Source organism: Eptesicus fuscus, chromosome 11, assembly GCF_027574615.1.
Source record: "Eptesicus fuscus isolate TK198812 chromosome 11, DD_ASM_mEF_20220401, whole genome shotgun sequence".
NCBI lineage: Eukaryota > Metazoa > Chordata > Mammalia > Chiroptera > Vespertilionidae > Eptesicus > Eptesicus fuscus.
Genome location: NC_072483.1, coordinates 71,914,628 through 71,936,831, shown reverse-complemented (window position 1 = coordinate 71,936,831; position 22,204 = coordinate 71,914,628). Strand labels below are relative to the sequence as shown.

Below are 22,204 nucleotides of genomic sequence, written 5' to 3'. Positions count from 1 at the left end.
GCCAGGGGGCTGCCCCCTCCCCTGGCCTGGCTCCTGCCGCCCGTGCCGCCGGTGAAACGCTGTTGACATGTCCTGAATTATTAAGCACGGGGTGGGCTCCGGAGCACATGCTGAGCGGAGCGGCTGGGGCTGCGCGGCGTGGCGGAGCAGCTCACTCGCTTGCTCGCAGGGACACACGCAGGGGCTGACAGCTGTGCTGGTGCTGATAAGGGAAGCCACAAGGAGACGATCGAGGAGAGAGACAAGCGGCGGCAGAGGCAGCAGCGGCAGAGGCAGCACCAGGGCTGCGGAGCTGCTGGGAGTGGGAGTGACTCCCCCACCTCGGGCCCCCACCCTGTCCCCATCCTCCTCCAGCTTGCCCTGAGTTTAGAAGAACAGCCGCTGCCACCACCGACACTCCGGAGGGCACCGGGGGCTGCTGGCCAGGGAGGGACAGGGGCAGGGAGGCTCTGGCCAGTTCCAGCAGCCGGGGACAGATGCCGATCGAGATTGTGTGCAAAATCAAATTTGCAGAGGAGGATGCGAAACCCAAGGAGAAGGAGGCAGGGGATGAGCAGAGCCTTTTGGGGGCTGCGCGGGGGGCAGCAGCACCCCGGGACCTGGCCACCTTTGCCAGCACAAGCACTCTGCATGGGCTGGGCCGGGCCTGTGGCCCAGGCCCCCACGGACTTCGTAGAACCCTGTGGGCACTGGCTCTATGCACCTCGCTGACCGCCTTCCTGTACCAGGCGGCAGGCCTGGCCCGGGGCTACCTGAGCTGGCCTCACCTGGTGGCAATGGACCCTGCCGCCCCAGCCCCAGTGGCGGGCTTCCCGGCGGTCACCCTCTGCAACATCAACCGCTTCCGGCATTCGGCACTCAGCGACGCTGACATCTTCCACCTGGCCAATCTGACAGGGCTGCCCCCCAAAGACCGGGACGGGCACCGAGCCGCCGGCCTACGCTACCCGGAGCCTGACATGGTAGACATCCTCAACCGCACTGGCCACCAGCTTGCCGACATGCTCAAGAGCTGCAACTTCAGTGGGCATCACTGCTCCGCCAGCAACTTCTCTGTGGTGAGTCCTGCCAGCTGGCCTGCCTGGCCCGGGGTGGCTGGAGGGTGGTGGTGGTGTGTGGGGGCATCCTCAACGGGGTTTTCCTTCCTTCCGCCACCAGAGGCTGGCCTCGAGTCTCCCCCAAGCCTGGTGTTTCCCTCTGGCTCCCCAGCCATGGAGCTGGGGACACCCAGGGGCTTACCCTGGCGCTGCTGCTGCTCCTCCTCTTGGCTTTGCTGCCACCGCAGTGCCCAGGTCTGGGGCTGGGGGTCCTGGAGGGGCCCAGGGGCCCCAAAGCTGGTCAGCTTGCAGGGAAGGAATGCACCACGCCAAGGCTGGGCCAACTGACCCCACTTTTCTTCTGTGGCTTCTGGGTTCTTCTCCTCACCAAATGAGGGTGAAGGGGAGAGGTTGTGTGGGGGGTTCCAGCAAGGGAGGGCCTCCGACTGCCTCCCAGGGAGCTGGCCCGGCCGGCGGGCTGGATGGAGAGGATCTTCGTGTACACTGGGTGTCAGTGTCTCTTCTGTCTCTGTCTCTCACACACACCCCCTTTCACAGACTCCCTCACACATCCCTCTTTCATGCTGCCCCTCCGGCTTCTCCCGCGTTCCAGTCCCTCCCTCTGTTTCCTGGTTCCTGCTGCTCCCTTGCCCGGCTCTGGCTCTGACACTGAGAATCACTCATTCACTCTTGTGTGCATGGCTCACCCTCACTGCTGCCCACCGCGCACACACACACACACACACACACACACACACACACACCCCTATGGCTCCGGGACACAGTTTCCTGCACACTCCCTGTCACACACACTCAGTGTCCCTGCCATTACACTCACGTGCACACCTGCACACCCACACAGCTAGAGAGCTACATATCTCTGTGCCCACATCCCAGCTCTTACTTAGCTGCCAAGGATCACGGGGTCATGCTGTGGATGCCATGCCCTCTTGTGATACCCCCCATCTCTCTCAACCCTGCTCCCCATGTGGGGATTGCTGTCACCGTCTCTCACCATGTATGTGAGTGTGTGTGTGTGTGGGGGGTGTCTTGCATGCTGTCTGTCAGTGCTCCATTCACCCAGTCAGGGCTTATCTATTATTCCTGGTGCCTGGGATGCCTGTCCCAGTGCAGTTTACTCCCAGCATTGTGTATGTGAGTGTTTTCATGCGTGTTACCACTGCCCAGATGCATATGCACATATGTGTTGTCGACATGGTACCCACTCCAGCCCAGCCTCCAGGGCCAGCCCAGGAGACGGGGGACTTTCCCTCCTTATGGCCAGGCCACCCCTACCCAGGTTCTCACTCACTCACTGCCTCAGCATCACCAGGAAACATGCTCCCACTAGGTGCCTGCCTCCCACCTGCAGCCTCGGGGTCCTCCTGCCATTGGGTAGGAAGGGGGGAAGGGGCAGAGGGAGAGGGGTGTGCTGGGACAGGAGTCAGGGCACTGACCTGTCATCCTGCTACAAACCCCCTCTTTTATGAAAAAGTCACTGCTCCCAAAGCCAGAGCTTGAGTGTCCCCCCAAAAGAGGTGGGGAGTGCCGTGTAAATGTGGACTTTCAGATCCATGGGGCTCTTCTATATGGCATCCTCGCCCGTCTGAGGTGGGGGGACAGAGCTCAGTCTTAGCAGGTGCTGTTGGGGCAGAAATCAATGGGCGCTTTGTGTCCTGGAGCTGGAGTTTGTGTCCCTGGCCCCGGCTGGGGTGGGGAGGGAAGGGTGATGAAACCCCGGCGGGAGGGAAGGGGAGGCAGAGATAGAGGGATGGGGAAGCAAGGTGAGGGAGGCAGGGGGTTCCTGCCTGGCCTTCAGGAGAGGAGCAGGTGCCAGAGGATATGGGAAGAGGGAGTCCCCTGTGCAAGGCTGGCGAGTCTGAATCCTGGGGATGCCCCAGCGAGATGAAGGTGGATCTCCCACAGGCCCTTGTGTGCGCTGGGGCTGGGGAGATGAGGATAGTACAGGTGTGTGGGTCTCAGCTCTGGGGCTGAGGGGCAGAGGGGCAAAGCAAGCATCGAGGGGAAGGAATTTCTCTTTGGATAGTGCTCCCCCTCTCCCCGACCCAGCCTAGACCCCATACCCTCTGCCTGCACCCCTTCCCCCATCTGCTGAGTGTAACTCTCTCCGTTGGACCTGGCATTCTAGGACTGAGGCTGCTGCAAATTCACAGGGTCTGGGATTATGGCTTGTGATGGGGGTCCATGAACTATGGCATTGAGGAAGATGGGGAGTATTGTTGTGGCAAGATGGGAGAAGTGGCATGGGGTCTCTGATGAGGGCATGAGGTCCATTATGAACTGTGGTGAGAACATGGAGCCATGATAGAGATTTGGGATCGATGGTGGGGAGATGGGTACAGGGACCGGTTGGTGGAGAAACGGCCAGGGCGTGAGTGGGGAGATGGCCAGTGACAGAGACACGCTTTGGGTAAGGAAGGGGCTGTTGTGTGTTTTGTGTTGCTTTTCCTGTTTCCTTCTTTCCACTCCCCACTCTGCTGTGACCTTTCCTCCGGAATCCAAGTTAATAAATGTCACATTTTCCAGCCTATTTTTACTCTGGGTAATGCACCCTCCCCCAGTCCCCTAAGCTGCTGCTCTTGCTTCTGTTACCACTGCGATTGCTCCCCACCACCCCCACTCCCACGCTTCCTGATATCCCCTCGCTGACTCCCAATCAGCTACTTACTCAGTTAATCAACACGGTGTTCCGAGCACCACCCTGGGCCAGGCTCCCTGCCAGGTGCTGCAGGGAGAACAAAGAAGGGAAGCCCTAGCGCCCAGTCCCTGTCCTCAAGCAACCTACAGTCTTGTGGTGGAATGGGGACAGGGCCACTCAAAAGCTTAACCAAATGCAAGAGTTAACCAGCCATGCACACCAAGCGGTGTCATGAGGTGCCAGGATTAATTGCCAAACTAGGTACATGGATGGTAAGAGCCTGAGTTCAGAGAGGGAGGCTACTCTGGGCCGAAGAGTCCTGGGAAGGTTTAAGGAATGAGCCACGCTGGGCTGGGCGAGGTTTGGAAAGGAGAAAGGGGAGGGGAGAGAGAGAGAGAGAAGATGGCTCCTGGATGGTGAGGATACTCTGGCCTCTTCGCCCATGATGCCCTCCACCTAGCCTACCCGGCTCTTCTCTTTCCCTTCCCTCTCCTTACTCAGTCTCATACCAAGCCGCTCCCACCTCCACCTCCTAATTTCACCGCCACCTATATTCTCCCCTTCCTCCCTGATTCCTTCCGCCGTCTGGTCCCCCACCCCAGTGCTCCAAGCCCCATCTACGCTTTCCCCACTGCAGCTTGCTCTCAGCCTGCCCACTTACTTAGAAGGCAGAAATCACTGCTTCTTCCTAGGCGTCATTTCTTTAGCTGTAAAATGCAAGGATGACTCTAAGACTCAGCATCTCCTCTCAGCTGGGGATTGCACGGTATGGCAGTCAAGTGTGTGGGTTCTGGAGCCAGACCATGTGGATTCGAACCTCAGCTCTACCCTTTAAGCTGGGTGCCCTTGGAGGAGTCAAAAAGCTTCCCTAAGCAACAGATTCCGTAGTCATTCAATAGAATATTCGAACCTGAAAAATGTGGGTGGCTGTGAGGATTAAAGAGGTGGCTTAGCCCACTGCCTGGCAGGCTCATAGTGTGCACTCGGGAAGTGTCAGCTGTTAAAATGCCACCACCCCAACTCCTGGCTCTCTTTAACCTGACTGTTCCCGGCACTGCCTGCCGTGTTCTGACCCAGACACTGGCATCTTCCCTACTCCTTCACCTAACCTTCCCCCTTTCTCACCCTGAGGCCCGCACTCCCCTCTCCCCTCTCCCCTATTATGGCATTCCCATGCTAGCCAACCCTCCCAAATATTCATGCACACGGGCACAGGTGCAGGAGTGTGAGCACACACTTGAGATCACCGCTCTCCCACAGGACATTGTGTGATGACAGAAATGTGCTGCCCCACATGGTAGTCACTAGCCACCCCGGCTATTGAGCATCTGAAATGTGATTAGTGTGACAGAGAAAATGAATGTTCAATTCAAATAGCCTCATGTGGCTCGTGGCTGCCGTATTGGACAGAGCAGCTCTGGTCCTGGGAACGAGGTTCGGACTGCCCGATTGGGTGGGGCTGGGAGCTCCAACTGGTATCAAAGAACGTAGGATGACAGCTGCGGGCTGTGCCTGGCATCCGATCTCTGGGCTGAGGTCCCGGGTTGAGCTGAGGATAGAGCCTGTGTGGGTACATCGAGGCGTTTGGAAACATCACGTGAACAGTACACCTTTCTTCCCAGGTGCAGGATGTGACACCGTGGTCTTTTCTCTTCCATTCTGCTGTCTGGGAAATTGAGGCGCAGGGGAGACGGAGAATCCTTGAGGAGGCGGGGGGTAGGACCCTGCCCCTCTCTGTGGGGTCCAGGCAGCCTCTAGAGCGGCAGGTGACCAGGGACCTGTGGGCGCTTCACTGTCTCCATTCCCTCTGGGCTCTGACTTCCCTCCCCCTTCCAACCCTCCTTCTGCACATGCTGGTGACTGCCGAGACTATTAATCACTCGCCCTGTTCTCTTCCTCTCTACTAATCAGGCACAATTAGACAAGGCCTCTTCCAGCTGGGCAGTCCCCCTCCCTGTCCTTCTCCCTCCTCTCCCGGCTCCACCCCAGCTGCCAACAGGACAGCTACGAGGCAAGGGGAGCAACATGCAAGCCCTCTATCATTCTCTGGCTTCCTGGCCCCCAATTCGAGGCCCCTTAGCAAGCCCCTGCCTTCTTCCCAAGCTTCCTCCTGAGCCTGTTCCCTTCCCTGGTGTGGTGGGGCCCATATTGACCATCTCTGCCCCCTATCCTTGGTGTGAGAGGGGCCACTTCACACATATCCCACTCCATACTTTGCCACTGGCTCCAGGGCCTGAAAGGGGAGAGGGGGAGGTACCCACTGAGGTTGGTTCAGGGCTCTTACTACCTCTAATCCCCACCCTCTAGCCCTCTGTACTCTGGTCTATTTTCTCCTGAGGCATGAAACTTGAGAACATTTAATTCAACATCTAAGTTCAGGGCTGGTCCTGCCTTCAGGAGCCAGGCAGGTCAGGTCGAGAAGGGCATGCAATTGGGAAGGGTGGGGTCTGAGGAGAACTGAAAATCTCTTCCAATTTGTCCAGAGAAGCCCTGAGCCTTGATTATTTTAATAACTTTTTTCCTGATTAAAAAAAAATAATTCTCTGAGGGCTACCTTGAACTCACAGATTGCAGAAACCCAGTGTACTAGCCCTCATCTTCCGCCCTGCTACAGGCTGCTGCCCCCAGGCCCTCCTGGAGGGGGCGCTCTCAGTCTGGCTGCTTCTCATTGGCCAGTGGAGATGGCAGAGAGGGATTTGAGTGGTGTTGGTGGAGCGGCCAAGGACAGGGGCTGTTACTGTTACAGAGGACTGGTCTGCAAGGGCAGCGGGAGGGCTATGAAGGACGCGCCCCACCCGGCCCCACTCAGCAGCCCTGTGGCCTCTTCATTAATCAGGAATCAGCCCCGAGCTGGGCTCATTATCAGCTCAGCGTCTCGCGGCACTGCCGGAAGATGCTGATTAGCATTTGAAGAAATGGCCCCCATGTCCCCCTCTTCTCCCCTACCCGAGCTTCTTTCTGGACTCCCACCCCTGCCCTGCTGCTTCCCGGAGGAATCTGCTCCCTCTCGTGGTTGGCGGCAGGGTTGCCTCTGCTCAGCCCAGGATGGGGCAGGAAGGATCAGGAATGGGGGGGCAGGGAGGTGGGAGCACCCGAGGGAGCATCAGAACCTCAGGGTTGCTCAGGTTGAAACCCCTGGGCAGAGGGGAGGGAGTGAATGCCGGGTGCAGACATGGATGGTCAGGAGAGTTGGATAGCCACCCTGGAGGAGGAGGAGGAGAGGGCAGCCTCAGGCTGGTGAGTTATCAGTGTTTCCCTGCCCTGCCAGGCTCTCCCAGCAATGCCACCTCCTTAAAGCAGCTGGGGAGGGGACAGCCAGAACCATGCCGAAGGCGGTGTTTTGGGTTATTATTTTTTGCAAATCATGGTGCAGGCTTGGGGTCTTGGAACCATCTCAGATGAATGAGGGTGGGAAGGCAGAACAGAGCGGGGGTGGGGAGTGGAGGGGAGAAAGGAGGGTTCAGAGGGCTCTGTTTTCCAGAGGGGCAGAGGGTGTCTACACTTCTTACCGTGGCTCCCAGGCCAGAGGCTGGCAGCGCTGAAAACCCCCCCACCCCTAAATGTTCACCATGCCCTTGGGACATCGGTTTGGGTTGGAGGGGGAGCCGTTCCAGAGAGACAGGCTTGGGCTGCAGCAGCCCAGGCAGCAGCGAGAGTTCAGAGAGGAGCCACCGGATGATTAAGGGGAAATGGAGGATTGATTTAGGAGGAAAGATTAAAGGAGCTAAATCCGTGGCGCTTGGCTCAGCGGTGACTAAGCGTGGACAGGATAATAGCTTACAAATGTGTGAAAGGTGTAAATACCAAGCGGGGGAGGGGCGGCGGTTCGGAGGGCCAGGGGGGCAGGGACGGGGGCTGGGCGGCCCCGCGAGGGCTGGGGACCCTTGGGCGACTGCCCTGTACGGCTGGCCCCTCTCCAGGGGGAGGGAAACGGAGTGTCGGGGAACCCCAGGTTCCAAGCAGGGGTTTCGTTTCTGGGGCGCAGTTTTGCTGGCCAGGCGCTGCCCTCCAAGTCCCATTCCCGCCCGCTGGGGACCCCAGGTGGAGGGTTCAAATCCCTCCCGAGTCCCTCCGCGGCCCTCCGCACCAGGCCTTTCCCGCCGCTCCCAGGCCCGCCAGCCGGACCCGACTCTGCAGCACCCTCTCCCCGGCCCCCCCCCGCCCCGCCCCGCCGTCCAGGCTCGCGCCCCTCGCCCCTCCCTGGGCGGGCGGGGGGCGGCGGCGGCTCCCTCCGCAGTGGAAGCCTCTGGCGCCGCTGTGTGCGGAGGTCACTTTGCCGAGGAGCCGGGAGCCGAGGGAATGCAAATGAGGCAAACCCAGGGAGGAGAGCTGAGGAGCCCGGAGGAGACGGGAGGGAGGGCGCTCGGCGCGGTGATGGATGCCTGCCCCGCGGGAGAGAGGAGGGGCGGAGAGGAGCGCGCGGCGCTGGGTGCGGCCCTCTGGGTGCGGCTCTCTGGGCCGGATGGGCCGGGCGGGCCGGGTCTGGACCCCAGGGTGTCTGTGCGGGGTGGGATTGGGGGGCGGTGCGGACAGTGGGGCCCTGAGTGGCGCACACCCTCCCACCCACCGCAGTCGCCACTGCTACTGCCACTGCCACTGCCACTGCCACCGCCACCTCTCAGTCTTGGCTCCTAAACTCCCGTCGGGCCGGGGGGTGGTGGTGGTGGGGTGGGGGCGGGGGCTGGGGGTGTGTGCTCCACGTTGTAAGCAAAACTCCTAACGCTTAACTTTGCTTCGAGGGGCGGAAATGTCGGGGAAGGACCTTGTTACAAATTAAAAATACTCCCGCCTGGAAAGTTGACTTTTTAGGGGTTAAGGCCTAGGCAACTGTTACCTGGGAATAGGTTTGGCTGTTTACCTGCGCCTGGCGGTCCTGAGCGCTCCTCTCCGGTGGAAACGCGCGCTGGCCTGGGGTCAGGGCTTTCTTCCGCCCGGCCCCAAGCTCTCTGGGGCTCCCAGCTCCAGCTCAGCCGCAGCCTCAAGTCACAGGGCTTAGACCCGGCTCCTACTTTTCTTCCACCACCGCTCCCACGTTTAGATTCGAACAAACCCTGCGCCCATTTCCTCCTTGACCCACAGCACTTCTACCTCAGGGAGGAAGTCACCCCGAGAAAAGCACTTGGGTGGCGTTGGGGGTGAGGATGGGGGGACTGTGTTGGCCGTGTGGTAAGGGAGGGGGCCAGGCCTGCTTGGGGAGTGGGTATTCTCCCTCTGACTGGCACGGTCTGATGCCCCTCTTGGGTGGGCAATTGGGCTTGCTCTGAGGAGCTTTACTCTCCGCCCAGTTGAACCCTGATTCCACTGCCAGAGGACTGGTACCAGCCCCCCATCAGAGCACCAGTCACTGCTACTAATGGTCTGTCTGTGCCTGTGCGCTTGGAGTTTTGTGGCCCACTGCTTTGCACCTGGCTCAGAGTGTATGTGCTCACTAAACACCTTCTGCATGAGCGAATGTCTCTGCAGCCGGACAGCAAGCTCCTTCAGGGCAGAGGCTGTCTGTTTTGTCCTCTGAATCATCCCCAGTACCAAGCACAGCATCTGACACACCCTCAAGTGTTGGGCTAATAAGTGTTGTTAGAATCCTCGCCGTTTCTTCAGCACCTACTGTTTGTTGGTGCAAGGCCAGGTGTATCTCCTCGCACAGTGGCTGTGAGCACAGACCCAGCGCCAGACTGCCTGGTCCCCAGCCCCGCCACATTGCATGACCTGGCAGCCTCCTTGCCTTCTCTGGGCCTCCTTTCTTGTCTGTAAAGTGCAGATGATTAGAGACCTCCAGTTTAGGGTTGTTTTTTTTTTGTGAGGATTGAGGAGTTAATAAAGCACTTAGGACTGTGCTTGGCACAGAGGGAGGCTAAATATATGTTAGCTGTGGCTCTTATTTATGTACATTGTTTCTTTCCTTGCAATACCTCTGAAGGGTGTCTCTTATTACTTCCATTTTACCCGATGAAAAATGGAGGATGCAAGAGGTTAAATGACTGGTCACATCCCACAGACAATAAGGGCAGGGCCCACGTGTGAACCACATTGGGCCTCTGGCCTGTGCCCTGGGTGTTGCTTCCCATCTGGTGGGGGAGCCGGAGCTCAGAGCCGGGGGGGGGGGTGGTCTCGCTCTGGCAGAGCTCTGTCCTCTATGAAAGCGCTGTCTCTCCCCAAATGCTGAGAAAGCCTTTGCCAAGGTGCATGAGGCCCTGTGAGAGGGGGTCCGGTGGGAATCCAAGATGGAAGTGGCTGCACCATTTTGGCAGGAAGTGCGGTTGCCCCAAGGGCTCCCCCTTTTCTTGAGCACTTACTATGTATTACTCTGAACTGAGCTCTAATCCTTGTGACTATCTTAGGAGGAGGAATCCTATTCCCCTTCTACAGACGAGAAATCCAAGGCTCGGAGAGGTGAAATCACAAGCCTAGGCTGTTCGTTCAAGGTTGGTGGCAGTCAGGATTTGAGCCCTGCTTGTCAGGCTTCAAGATTTGTGCCCCTGCCCCTAGGTTATGAGCTTAGATGGCTCCATTCCTGGCACCGTATCCAATGGTTGACCTCTGCCATAGCTTGGTTCTTGTTGGTCTCTACAGCACTCTTATTATACTAATATTGAGGCATCATGTATATGATTTCGCTTTGCAAATGGCTTTCATATATATCGTCTATTTTGAGACTTACAACCACCCTGTGAAATAAATCAAGCAGGAGTTTCTGTCCTCACTTGACAGATGAGGAAACTGAGGTCCAAAGAAGTCAATAAATCACTTTACTAACCAAGCTTCCACAGGCTGTCAGTGGTGGAGCTGGAGCTGGGACCAGGGTCTCCTGATTCCCCGGGGGTGACTGCGGCTAGTGGAGAAAGCTGGGGCCACTGGGTGGGGGGACTGGGTTCTCATTCTGAACTTGCCCCCCTTTTTTCTGCGTGTCCTTAGATATGCACCTTGCGTCTCTGGGCTTCTGTTTAGGCCTTTGTATAGTGAGGATTTGGACTGAGTGACTTCCAAGTTCCCCTTTGCAGACACGCCAGGTTTTTTGAGTTGCTGCCATCTTTCTTCCTCTGCCCCTGGTGAGAATAGAGAAGGAGGCTTCGAACCTGGGCTGGGAGCTCTCGGACCTGGGGGTGCTAGTCACAATCCAGGGTATATGCAGGTGCATCCCCTTCCACTGGACCCCAGGGCACTGCAGGCTGAGGGGCAATGATCCCAGGGGCCTAAGTACTAGTAAGAGACTGGACTGCAGCAGCAAGAGGGCTGATGGAATTTGGGGGGAAATGAAGCTGCCATGGAAAAGTGGGGGGTGTTGTGCCAGGGCCTTGGCAGAGGCAGGGTGCCCAAAAGGCAGCAGAGATAAAGCCCAGGCTGCAGATTAGCTCCGGGATTAGCCCAGCCTCGGCTGCTCCTGGCCGCTTCTTATCTCCTGGAGGCTGGGCCCCGCTCCCTGGAAGCTCTGAGCCCTGGACTTGCTAATTGCCTGTTAACCCCATGGTCTCTGTGACTGCAGGGAGGATGAGGGGATGGGGAGGGATGGGAGAGAACACAGCCAAGCCAGCCAGGGGAAATGGGAGCTGTGGATAGACGGAACTCAGGGGGCTGAGAAAAGCTGCCGCTTAGATCTCTCCCAACCGCTGATCATGGACTGGGGCAGACCTGGAGAGAGGGCAAGGTGAAGAAGAGGAGCATACCTAGGGAGGGGTTCCTGGCTGGAGGGGGAGCATTCTCAGGCCCAGGTAAAAGTCTAAGAGGAACACAAGAGACAGTCACTGGACAGCTAGACTAAGCGACAGACAGAGAAGAAAGGAGGAAAGCAAATAAGGTAGAGATATAGACAGCAAAGGAACAGGGTGCGAGGTAGTGGGGGAGGGGGGGTAGTAGCCAGACCAATGGGAGGGAAAGACAGAGGCCAGGGGGATGGACAGGCCAACAAAAGGCCAGGGGCAGAAAAACAGAGACCAGATGGACTGGAGGCTGAGAACAGACAGGCCAGGAGGAGGGACTTGAGAGACAGACAGATCAGGGGACAGAGGCCAGGGAGACAGACCGACCCAGAGCTGGTTCAGGCTAACACTAAAGGGGGGTGATCCGGGAGTGACAGGTAGAGGCTGGCCAGAAGGAAGGTGGGGGAGGGCCCAAGGGTCTGCATGCAGCGCAGACAGAGTCTCATCAAGCAGCTGTCCAGCTTAGGGCCAGAGGGCTCTGGGCCTCCTTTCTTGTCTGTAACGTGCAGATGATTAGAGACCTCCAGTTTAGGGTTTTTGTGAGGATTAAGGAGTTAATAAAGCACTTAGGACTGTGCTTGGCACAGAGGGAGGCTAAATATATGTTAGCTGTGGCTCTTATTTATGTACATTGTTTCTTTCCTCGCAATACCTCTGAAGGGTGTCTCAGGCTAGGGCCAGGAGGGTGGACCTGGGGACTAAGGCAGAGAGCAAGGAAGGGCAGAGAAGAGGAGGGCCTTTTGAAGGGGGAGGTGGGGTCTGAGATGGGGACAGGGTCCAGAGGCAGAGGGCTGGTGGTGGGCGATCTGGAGATAGCCCCTGACCCATCGGGTCACATCCTGGCCTGGAACCTGCCCCTTCCCATGGCTGAGCCCTAGCCTCTCAGCACCTGTGCACATGCCCTCCTTTCAGGCCTGTCCAGGGGGAGAGAGCTGTGGACAGCAGTGGGACCATGTGCCTGAGTGGCCGTGCCGTCTCCATGGAAGAGGCGGTGGCTGTGCTGCCACAAATGTTCTGCCACTTAGGAGCTGGCGGCTCCACCTGCGCTGCCTGCCTGACCCAGGGGCCGTCTCCAGAGCAACGTTCTGCTCTGCGCAGCAGTCGGGCCTGACCCAGGCTGTGCAGGTGGCCTGGCCCTGCCTGTCTGGCCTGTCCATTTCCTGCAAAGTATACCCATCAGACTCAGATTCCTTCTACCCATCTCCCTTTGTCACACCCACTCTGCACAGCCAACTTGAGGCAGGGGTGACAGATAACCACTCCCCTCCAAAGCCATCAGAGCCAAATCCTCCCCGATAGGCTTGGCCCTGCACAGGGCTGAGCTCAGGGTCATGCGATGTGTGTCTGTGTGTACACGTTGGAGGTACCTGCGTCATTCATTCGCTGAACATACCAGGTGTTTTATAAGCATTCTGTTTTGGCATCGGGCTCAGTTCTGTTTGAATCTCTGCTGTCATTTACTTGCTGTATGTCCTTAGCCAGGTCACTGCCCCTCTCTAAGATTCCTCATCATTAAATGGAGGTAATAATATTTACCTCATGGGGTTGTCTTGGCAGCTCAAAGGAGAAAATAGATCAAAGGCACGTAGCACAGGATCTGGTACTAAGTGGGGCTATTTGACAGTGTTCACTCTGCACTTCTTCCCTCCATCTCATGCCTCCTTCTGCAAATGGCACTGGGCTCTGGGGATGCCAGGATGGTAAAGTGGGGCTCCTGGCCTCAGACGGTCCATAGTCCCACGGATGAGGCTGAGATGTGGGAAGACCACGAGTAGCCGGCAGTCAGGGCTCTGCCGAGGTGGTGCAGCATGCTGGGAGACACGAGTGAGCAGTCTACTACGCTGGTCCCCACACAGCTCATGCCTTGTTTAGCCTCTCAACTGGAGCGTATACTTAAGACTGGCTGCATCAGCAAAAGCTGATTCCAACATCTTGGCCCGGAATAGGAAGAGGGTGGGTGCTTTAAAATTTGGGGCGAATGCTTATGTATTCCCTTCTGCCTTTCCCACACCACTGGGGGCCCAGATAGCTTGCACCCAGCCCCCTTCAGGATGCCCCTCTCTCTGGGGAGAGTGCTAGTCTAGCAGGTGGTTAGGAATGCAGAATCTCAGTCCTGCCCCCTAACACATTCAACACAATCAGAATCTGCATTTACCAAGATCCTAATGTGTGCACATTGACACATTGACATTCGAGAAGCATTGATCTTGGAGACTTAGGCAGATCAGCTCCCCTCTCCAAGCCTCAGTTTCCTCACCTGTAGGACATAGGGTGGTTGTGAGGATGCAGTTGGAAAGCATATGCTACCCATTTGGCACAGTGCCTGGGCCAGAAAGAGGCTCTGGAACTGCCAGCGATGTCCACTACTGCCCCACAGATGGACATATGGCAGGCAGTTGGCCAGGGGTGACACAAACAGAGTCAAGAACTGGAACCCAGAAGACAGTGAGGGTGCAGAAGGAGGAGGGGAGGGACAGGCGAGGGAGTGAAGAATTGAGAGGCAGCAGATCTGGAGAAGAAAAAGTGAGGAGGGTGTAGAGAGTGGAGAAAAGGGGATGGATGGGTGTTGGGTCACATGTCAGCGGAATGGGGCAGAAACAAGGGCTGAGAGTAGACTTGGTGGGGGGCCGGGCACCCACATCTAGATGAATTACGCTCCTCCCACTGATGAGCTGTGTGACCCTTGAGCAAATCCATCACCTCTCTGAGCTGCGGTTTCCTGTCTGTAATAATCTGGCTAATTCAAGCGGCCTGATACCAGGGTTGGTGAGTGGGTGGAATGGGGCAGCAGTGGGTGAGGCCCTGTTCTGTAAACTGCATGGCACTTGTTTTGTTTTAGGAACCTGAGGCAGAGTATTAGGGTGATGGAAGACTCGTGTGAGAGGGGAGGATCAGCAAGGTGATTCACCTAGTGAGGGATGGGAGACCTAACCCTGTCCCACAACCAGATCCTCATTCCCACTGCTCTCAACCCAACCCCTCTGCCTTCTGCACCCTCCCTCTGAAGCTAGGCATTTAGTGTATCTTTTCCCTTACATGCCTCATGCCTTCTTCCCAGTTTTGCCAGTGTAGAAATGTTCCCAAGGAGAGGGGAGGCGGAGTGAGAGAGAGTGATTGAGTGCGCCGACCCCTGGCCCCCAGGGAAGGTGCTGCCTGTGATGGGTTTGACACGGGGGCTCTGTGCGCTGAGGCAGGCGGGGAGGGGCGGGGGACTTGCATCCACTGCTCCCTCAATCTCCTCCCCACCCCAGCTGCTGAATACATCCCCACCACAGCTACGTCCCAGCGGAGCCTCGACTTCCATCCCCAGGGCGCTAGTGCCATCTGGTGTCTATGCTGGAGAAGTCTCCGCAGAGTTAGAAGATGGGCTTTGTTCAGCGCTGCAGTAACTGCTTATTAAACAGTTCTTGCCCGGCCGGTGTGGCTAAATGGTTGCAGTGGACTCCAGGAGGTCACGGTTGGATTCCCAGTCAGGACACATGCCTGGGTTGCAGGCTCGGTCCCCAGTGTGGGGCATGCAGAAGGCAGCTGATCAATGATTCTCTCTTATCATTGATGTTTCTGTCTCTCTCCCTCTCCCCTCCTCTCTGAAATCGATAAAAAATATTTTAAAGAAAGAGTCCTTTGTGTGCCCCTCCACCCCCGCAATGGGGCAGGTGCAGTCTCTTGGTGGGGGAGAGATGGACATTGAACTAAGAGACAAACAGATAAACAAGATCATCTTAGGTCTTGATAAGTACTTTGAGCAAACCAACAAACACGTTGATTGACGGGTGGAGGTGGAACTGTGCACGTGTGTGTGTGTGTGTGTGTGTGTGTGTGTGTGTGTGGTATATGAGTGTGTAGTGAGGAAAGACGCTTAAGCTGAGGTTTAAGAGGTGAACAGCTTGCCCTGCCAAAATGGGAGGGGGAGGCATTCCAGGGGAGAGACCCAAGTGAGCAAAGGTCTGAGGAAGGAAGGCGCACCATGAGGTTGAATTTGTCAGAGATCTGGGGGCGGGGGAGGGGGGCGCGGGGAGTGGCAGGAGAGGCAGGCAAGGGTCATGTCACACGCAGACTTTCAGGCGAGGGAAGGAGTCGGGCTTTGTTCTGCAGGAAATGGAAAGCCATTGTTGGGCTTTAAGCTGACAGGCGACTTGGGTGGAAGGAGCACTCTGGCTACTGTGTGAACGGCCTGGAGGCAGAGGCAAGGATGGGCGAGGGGAAAGCAGTTAGAGGCCCACTGCTGTGGCCAGGTGGGCGATGAGGTGAGAGGGGGGACACAATGTGGAAGGAAAGTGGATGAATTCTAACTAGGTTTCAGACGTAGAATTGCCCAAAACAGTTGCTGGTGAGGGAAAGGGAGGTTTCAGGGATTCTGACTTGAGAAATTTGGTAGATAGCGGGGCCCTTCACTCAGAGCAGGAGAATGGTGGGGTGGGGGCAGGATTTGGGAAGATGTCAAGAGTTCTGCTATTGTTTGTTAAGCTAGAGATGCCTTCAGTCATCTAAGGGAGGATGTCAGCAGAAAAGATGGAGCTCAGGTGAGAGGCTGGGCTGTAGATTGATTCCTGGAATATGGGATAGGGCTGCCCAGGCAGGGAAGGGGGTGCAGGGAAACCTAAGTCCAAGGAGTGTTAGCCCTCCTTCCATCTCCCCTTCTCTTCTCTTTCACCCTGCAGGTCTATACTCGCTATGGGAAGTGTTATACTTTCAATGCAGACCCGCAGAGCTCCCTTCCCAGCCGGGCCGGGGGCATGGGCAGTGGCCTGGAGATCATGCTGGACATCCAGCAGGAGGAGTACCTGCCCATCTGGAGAGAGACAAGTACGCAGGCAGGAAAGGGACAGGGCCACCCTGGGGACTCTGGCCTGGGCCAGCTGCCGGGGATGGCTTTCCAAAGTCCCCCTCTCCACTGTGCAGATGAGACATCATTTGAGGCTGGCATCCGCGTGCAGATCCATAGCCAGGAGGAGCCACCCTACATCCACCAGCTGGGCTTCGGCGTGTCCCCAGGCTTCCAGACCTTCGTGTCCTGCCAGGAACAGCGGGTGATCACCTCCAGCTGGGCACTGGGTTGGGCCCGGGGCTGGGCCTTTGGGCTTAGAGGGGATGCTGACCAGACCTGCCCTCCTAAGCTCGCAGCCCACCAGTCCACCCAGGGACTTTGCTGGGGCTGTGGGCACTGGAGGGCCAGATGGTTCTCCTGGGCATGACCCCATCATGCCCACCTCTGCAGCTGACCTATCTGCCCCAGCCCTGGGGCAACTGCCGGGCGGAGAGCGGGCTCAGGGAGCCTGAGCTTCAGGGCTACTCGGCCTACAGTGTGTCTGCCTGCCGGCTGCGCTGTGAAAAGGAGGCCGTGCTTCAGCGCTGCCACTGCCGAATGGTGCACATGCCAGGTGGGCACCCACCACCCTGCCGACCCTCTGTGCCACCCTGTCAGGCTCCAGAACCTCCCGGGGCAGAGGACTGCTCATGTGCACGGGCAGGTGCATGTGTGCAACATGTGTGCATGTCTATACCCATGTGAGTGTGTGTGTTTAGGATTTTATGCATGTTTTCACACATGCACATAAGCATGATGATATGTATTTATATACACACGTGACCATGTACGTTTACACCTGTGTACTTTTGGGGGTTGTGTGCACATGTTTCAACCCATGTATATAAACGTGTGTGCATATGTGTGCACACAGGTGCATATGTTTGTATGTCTATATGCATGTGTAGATTTTCATACTTATATGCTTGAGCATGTATAAATTCATGCCTGCATGTGTGTGTGCAAACGTGCACATCTTGGGGGCATGTGTGCGCACGTGTGTGTGCATGCACAAGTGTGCCCACATTTGGGAATGGGGTGGGACAGAGGGGATGGAACCGTAGACTCCAGGAATAATCTTCTCTCCTTTCAGGCAATGAGACCATCTGCCCACCAAACATCTACATTGAGTGTGCCGACCACACACTGGGTCCGTGCTGCCTGCTCCCTTTCCTGCCTCTCCATCACCCTCCTCTTCACCTCTCTGTCTGCCCTTCACCTAACAACCTTGGCTCTCCTCCTCCCAGTCTCTTCCTGGGGCTTCCTCCTGGGGGTTGAGCCTTATCCCATACCTCCAGGGGTCTGAAGACCTTTGCAGGTGTGAACATTTGGGTAAGTGGAGGCAGCTGGGTGAGGGGTTGCAGAGAACCCAGGCTTCTAGGTTTGGTTCAGCAAATGAGCTTGCCTCTCTGGGGAAGTGAAATGACTCCTTTCTTGGTGTAAGGAAAAATGCATTGCTGGCTCCCAGTGTGGGTAAGGCAGGCCCCATCTGTCCATAGGTCCTGTCTGATCTGCACTTCATTCATTCATTCATTCATTCACTCATTCATTCTACAGACATTTACAGCCTGTGCTGGTGGTAAGAGTGGGAACAAGAGCCCTGCTCTTGCAGAGCTCACTGCTGGGCAAGGCTGTGGATAGGCATCAAGACACAGTGTGTTAGTCCTTGGGTAGGGGAACCTCAGGGATCCGACAAGGCCCCAGGGAGGGGCATGCACCTGGGAAGGCAGGGAGGCTTCCTAGAGGAAGTGACAGAGACTGAGACTTGAAAGGTACGTCAGAGTCACCCAGGTGGAAAGGGGACATGTTCTAGACAGTAAGAAGAGCACATGCTAAAGACCTTGTAGCCAGAGAGAGAGTACGTCTGGGGCACAGAAAGATCAGTGTGGCTGGAGGGCAAAGCACAGAGGAGGGGGTGGGGAGAGTAGAGGAGGCTCTGGGAAGCCAACAATGGCTTAAGGCAAGGCAAGAATACTATCTGATTTTAGGAAGGTGACTCTGATTAGATGTAGGAAATGGATTGGTGGGGAGTGAGACTAGAAGCAGGGTGAGTCGGAAGAGCCTGGCAATAATCCAGATGACGTGGCCAGGGGAGGAGAGAAGTGTTGGGCTTGAGATGCTGAGGCAGTAGAATCACATTGAGGCCTTCCCTATTCCACACACCAACTGTGGCAAGCAAAGAGGTGGGTGAAGCGTGTCTAGTGAGGAAACAGGTGTGTGAGCAGGGATAAGTAAACCACAAGGGATGGTGAGACTTCACAGAACTAGCAATACCAGGAGGCGTTCCTCCCCCAGGCCTGGATGGGTGCAGGAGGGGAGACTCCTGGAACTCACAGAGAGAGCTGTGGTTGTCCAAGAGGGCTGATGGGCAGGAGCTGTGGTCACAAGAGGAGGAATGAAGGCTCTGCTAACTATGGCCTGACAGTAAGGAAGCGGGGAAAGAAATACCCTGGTATCTCTCCCCTCCTGGCCTTCTGACCCTGCTGGGGCCTCCCATCGTCCAGAACCAACCCAAAGCCAGAGGATGAGGGAGTCAGGTGATGCATTTAGCAGAGCTCAGCCTCCTGGGCACAGTGAAAGACAGAGAATGCAGAGTGGATCTGAAGGTGTGAACAGAGAAAACCCAGCTTACTAAGCATACAAATCCTGTCCATCCACTTGTTCTTTTGTCTCTCCATCTGTCCTTCCATCCATCCACCCATTCATCCCAGCTTCCTCTCCAAGTCCTTTGTGTGTCTGAGGCGTCATGTACTTGATTAGCTCTGACCCATGAGGACCTCCCTCCCTGCTGCCCAGGGGGCTGGGGACAGAGGGCCAAGCCTGTGGGAGGGTGCCGGGAGCATTGTCTTCATCTGCTTTGTTGGGTAGCCTGAAGCTGGTCCAGGAAGGGACCTCCCCCCCACCCCCATCCAGTGTCCTCTAGGCAGTGCCAGTGCTGGCCAGTAAAAGCCCTTAGTGTGGGCATGGCTGCCTCAGGACAGACTCTGCAGCTGGTGGGCCTTTGGGCTACCCACCCCCACCCCCACCCCCACTGCAGTTGGTGCCTCTGTGTTGCAGACTCCCTGGGTGGGGGCTCCGAGGGCCCGTGTTTCTGTCCTACTCCCTGCAACCTGACCCGCTACGGGAAAGAAATCTCCATGGTCAGGATCCCCAACAGGGGTTCAGCCCGGTACCTGGCCAGGAAGTACAACCGCAATGAGACCTACATACGGTATGTGTGTGCGTGTGCGTGTGCGTGTGTGCGTGCGTGTGTGTGTGTGTGTGTGTGTGTGTGAGGTGGAAGCCACCTTCACACCCGGTGCATGATGGAGACGGGGAGTAGGCTGCATCTTTGTTAATAATGAGTCTTCTGCCAGGAATGCTTTCAATCCTTTTCTTCTAACTAACCCCCACCCATCCTCCAAGTCACATCCTTTGTCTCCACCTCCGGGGAAGTCCTTGTTGGTCCACATGCCTTTCATTTGAGCAGCCACAGCACCCTGTACCTATCTCTGTCATTGCATGCACCCATTGTTTTAGAACCCCCCGTTTATGTGTTTCCTTCCTCAGCACCCTGGGGCTGTTAAATGCATGTTGAGTGAATGCTGTGCTGAGGGAGAGGAATGAGGAGGGGCCACACTAAGCACTGGGTCTGGCACCCGGCAGCCAGTCTACAAATGCTGAGCATCCTCTGGGTGCCAAGCCCAGTGCTGGGTCCTGTGAAAACAGATGATTATGATACAAAACCTATGCCACAATTTGTGGACGAGCCCATGTGTGAGGGTGTGGTATGCTTCTCAGGCCCCAGGAGAGATTAATGTGCATGGGGTAGGGGAAGCAGGGTAGGCATGAGCTGGGCCTCTGAGGACCCTGGGTCTGTGAGAGGAAGAGAAAGGAGGAGAGAGGGGTGGCATCCCAGTTAGAGAACTGTGTGGTGGTGTGGAGATTGGCCTGAGTAGGAGGGGGATGAGAAGCAGGTAAGAAAGCAGATTAATCAGAAGGCACAGTGCAACAGATCGTGGGCAGTCTTGGAAGTCTGGAAGAGGAATTTTGGAGTGGACTGTTGGGCAATAGGGAGCCACTGAAGGTTCTAGAGAGGTATAGGGATGAGGCGACTATTTGCTGCTTTGGAGGAGAAGACAGGTGGGAATCTGCAGGCCCAGGCATTCTTGCTCTCCCAGGCCTTTTGATAGCCCTCAAAGTGTGAAGCTAACATGTATCTGGAACTGCCTCCCCTCACAGCCTTGGGGAGTCTGAGGGTAGTCACCAGCTTCTCTGCACAAGGGGTCTCAGAGCAGCATCTGCTGGACCTGGGATGTCTCTGCCAGCCACCTCCTTGGAAGGTGGTCCCACATGGACACTGCTTCCTGCCTCCGCAGGGAGAACTTCCTGGTCCTAGATGTCTTTTTTGAAGCACTGACCTCCGAGGCCATGGAACAGCGAGCAGCCTACGGCTTGTCAGCCCTGTTGGGTGAGACCTGGCTCAGATTCCATGGGCATGGGTCAGCTGGGCCTGCTCCCTCTGACCCTGCTTTCATAATCCCCAGGAGACCTCGGGGGACAGATGGGCCTATTCATCGGGGCCAGCATCCTCACTCTACTGGAGATCCTCGACTACATCTATGAGGCAAGGAAGGGGGGTGCCGGGGGCCACCACACAGCTGGTGGAGGATAGGAAGGGCCTGTGGGAAAAGCAGAGGGGCAGTGTGGGCTTCCTGGTGGAGCCGGCTGCCAGGAAGTCAAGCTCTGGGTTCTTTGCCAGGGTCCCCTGAGTAGAAGGCCTGAGGGTGCTGAGAAGTCAGGAAAAGGGGGTGGGGGAAGTGGGTCAGGGTGTCCTAGTTGGGGTTTGCTGGGTAGCAAGCGCTATAAGGTGAACCTGGCTAGTCTGCCCTTCTCTACCAATACCAGGGAGAGATGCCAGGATATTTCTTCCCCCGCTTCCTTACTGCCCTTCTCTACCAAGTTTCCCGAGCCCACAACTGTCTCCTCTCCCTGAACCCCAAGGTGTCCTGGGACCGACTGAAGAGGGTGTGGCGTCGTCCCAAGACCCCCCTGCGGACCTCCTCTGGGGGCATCTCCACCCTAGGGCTGCAGGAGCTGAAGGAGCAGGTGAGGATGAGCCCTGAGAGGATGCAGCCAGCGCCTTCTCCCAGGACTGAGCACCCTCATGGTTTCTGTACCAGCCTGAGAGGGGTTCCTGGGCTCCCTTGGAGCCTCTGCCACAGGAGACAGGGAAAGGTTGGCTGTGTGACGCTTGGGGGCATGGTTTGAACTCTCCCTTTTCACCTTGCAGAGTCCCTGTCTGAGCCGGGGCCGGGCTGAAGGTGGGGGAGCCAGCAACCTGCTCCCCAACCACCACCACCCACACGGCCCTGCGGGAGGCCTCTTTGAAGACTTCGCTTGCTAGGATGATGCTGTGTCTAAAAGGACCAAGGCATCTGGGACTCCTCCCTGGATCCCCAAAATAGTCTCCTCCTGCTCCCGGGACAGAAGGCCTGTGGGCACCCAAGGCTGACGGGGAGAGGGTGGTGCTCACTGGGAAGACACTCAGTTCCTGTTCTCACCGACCCTGGCGCCAGCTGCTTCGCACAAGGGTCCTTCTTGTCCATACCCCCTCCCGAGGTTGGTGCCTGGGGAGAGCTGGAGAGCAGACCATGGCCCCCCGTGGAGGAGAGAAGGGAGAAGAGAGGGAGGTGGAGGAAGTGGCCAACCCCAGAAGGGGTGGAACCCTCTGTACATTTGTATATATTTAGGGAGGACAGGGTGGGGGTGGGAGTACAGATATAGAAGGTGGGTGGGGCTATGGGGGTGGATGATTCAGTGGCAGCCAGGGTCCCAGCCCTAGAGTGTCAGCAGGAGAGGGCGGGCTCCCAGGAGTCGGGACTGCTGGGCTTCTCCTACTTCCTGCCCCTCTCCAGGCCCAGCTCCATGGAGGCAGGGGGAGCAGATGGCCCAGCAGGCCTGGCCCAGCTCCCAATTCCCCCTGTCCCATCCCCACCCCCAGACTCCCTTCCACAAGGAGCAGGCA

General features: G+C 57.1%; 1 protein-coding gene across 2 annotated transcripts; it reads left to right on the top strand.

Moving 5' to 3' along the window:
• The first annotated feature begins 461 nt into the window (after window positions 1-461).
• On the top strand, window positions 462-21,583 carry ASIC4 (acid sensing ion channel subunit family member 4). 2 transcript variants are annotated; one of them, XM_028150901.2, is made up of 10 exons: window positions 477-1,058; window positions 16,052-16,196; window positions 16,293-16,420; window positions 16,609-16,771; window positions 17,291-17,347; window positions 19,255-19,408; window positions 20,556-20,647; window positions 20,724-20,803; window positions 21,181-21,285; window positions 21,470-21,583. In XM_028150901.2, exons 1-10 carry the CDS (start codon window positions 477-479, stop codon window positions 21,581-21,583), a joined length of 1,620 nt encoding a protein of 539 aa, XP_028006702.2. The 2 variants fall into 2 exon arrangements, with proteins under 2 accessions (XP_054579229.1, XP_028006702.2); XM_054723254.1 differs by lacking the exon at window positions 17,291-17,347 and having other exon boundaries at window positions 462-1,058.
• The last annotated feature ends 621 nt before the right edge of the window (window positions 21,584-22,204 follow it).

What these genes read in the sequence shown, in the direction of transcription:
- ASIC4 (XM_028150901.2), top strand. Translation starts at nt 477, where the DNA reads ATGCCGATCGAGATTGTGTGCAAAATCAAATTTGCAGAGGAGGATGCG. An exon ending in CCGCCAGCAACTTCTCTGTG is followed by an intron (nt 1,059 to 16,051) that starts GTGAGTCCTGCC and finishes TTCACCCTGCAG; the next exon opens with GTCTATACTCGCTATGGGAA. An exon ending in CGCAATGAGACCTACATACG is followed by an intron (nt 19,409 to 20,555) that starts GTATGTGTGTGC and finishes CTGCCTCCGCAG; the next exon opens with GGAGAACTTCCTGGTCCTAG.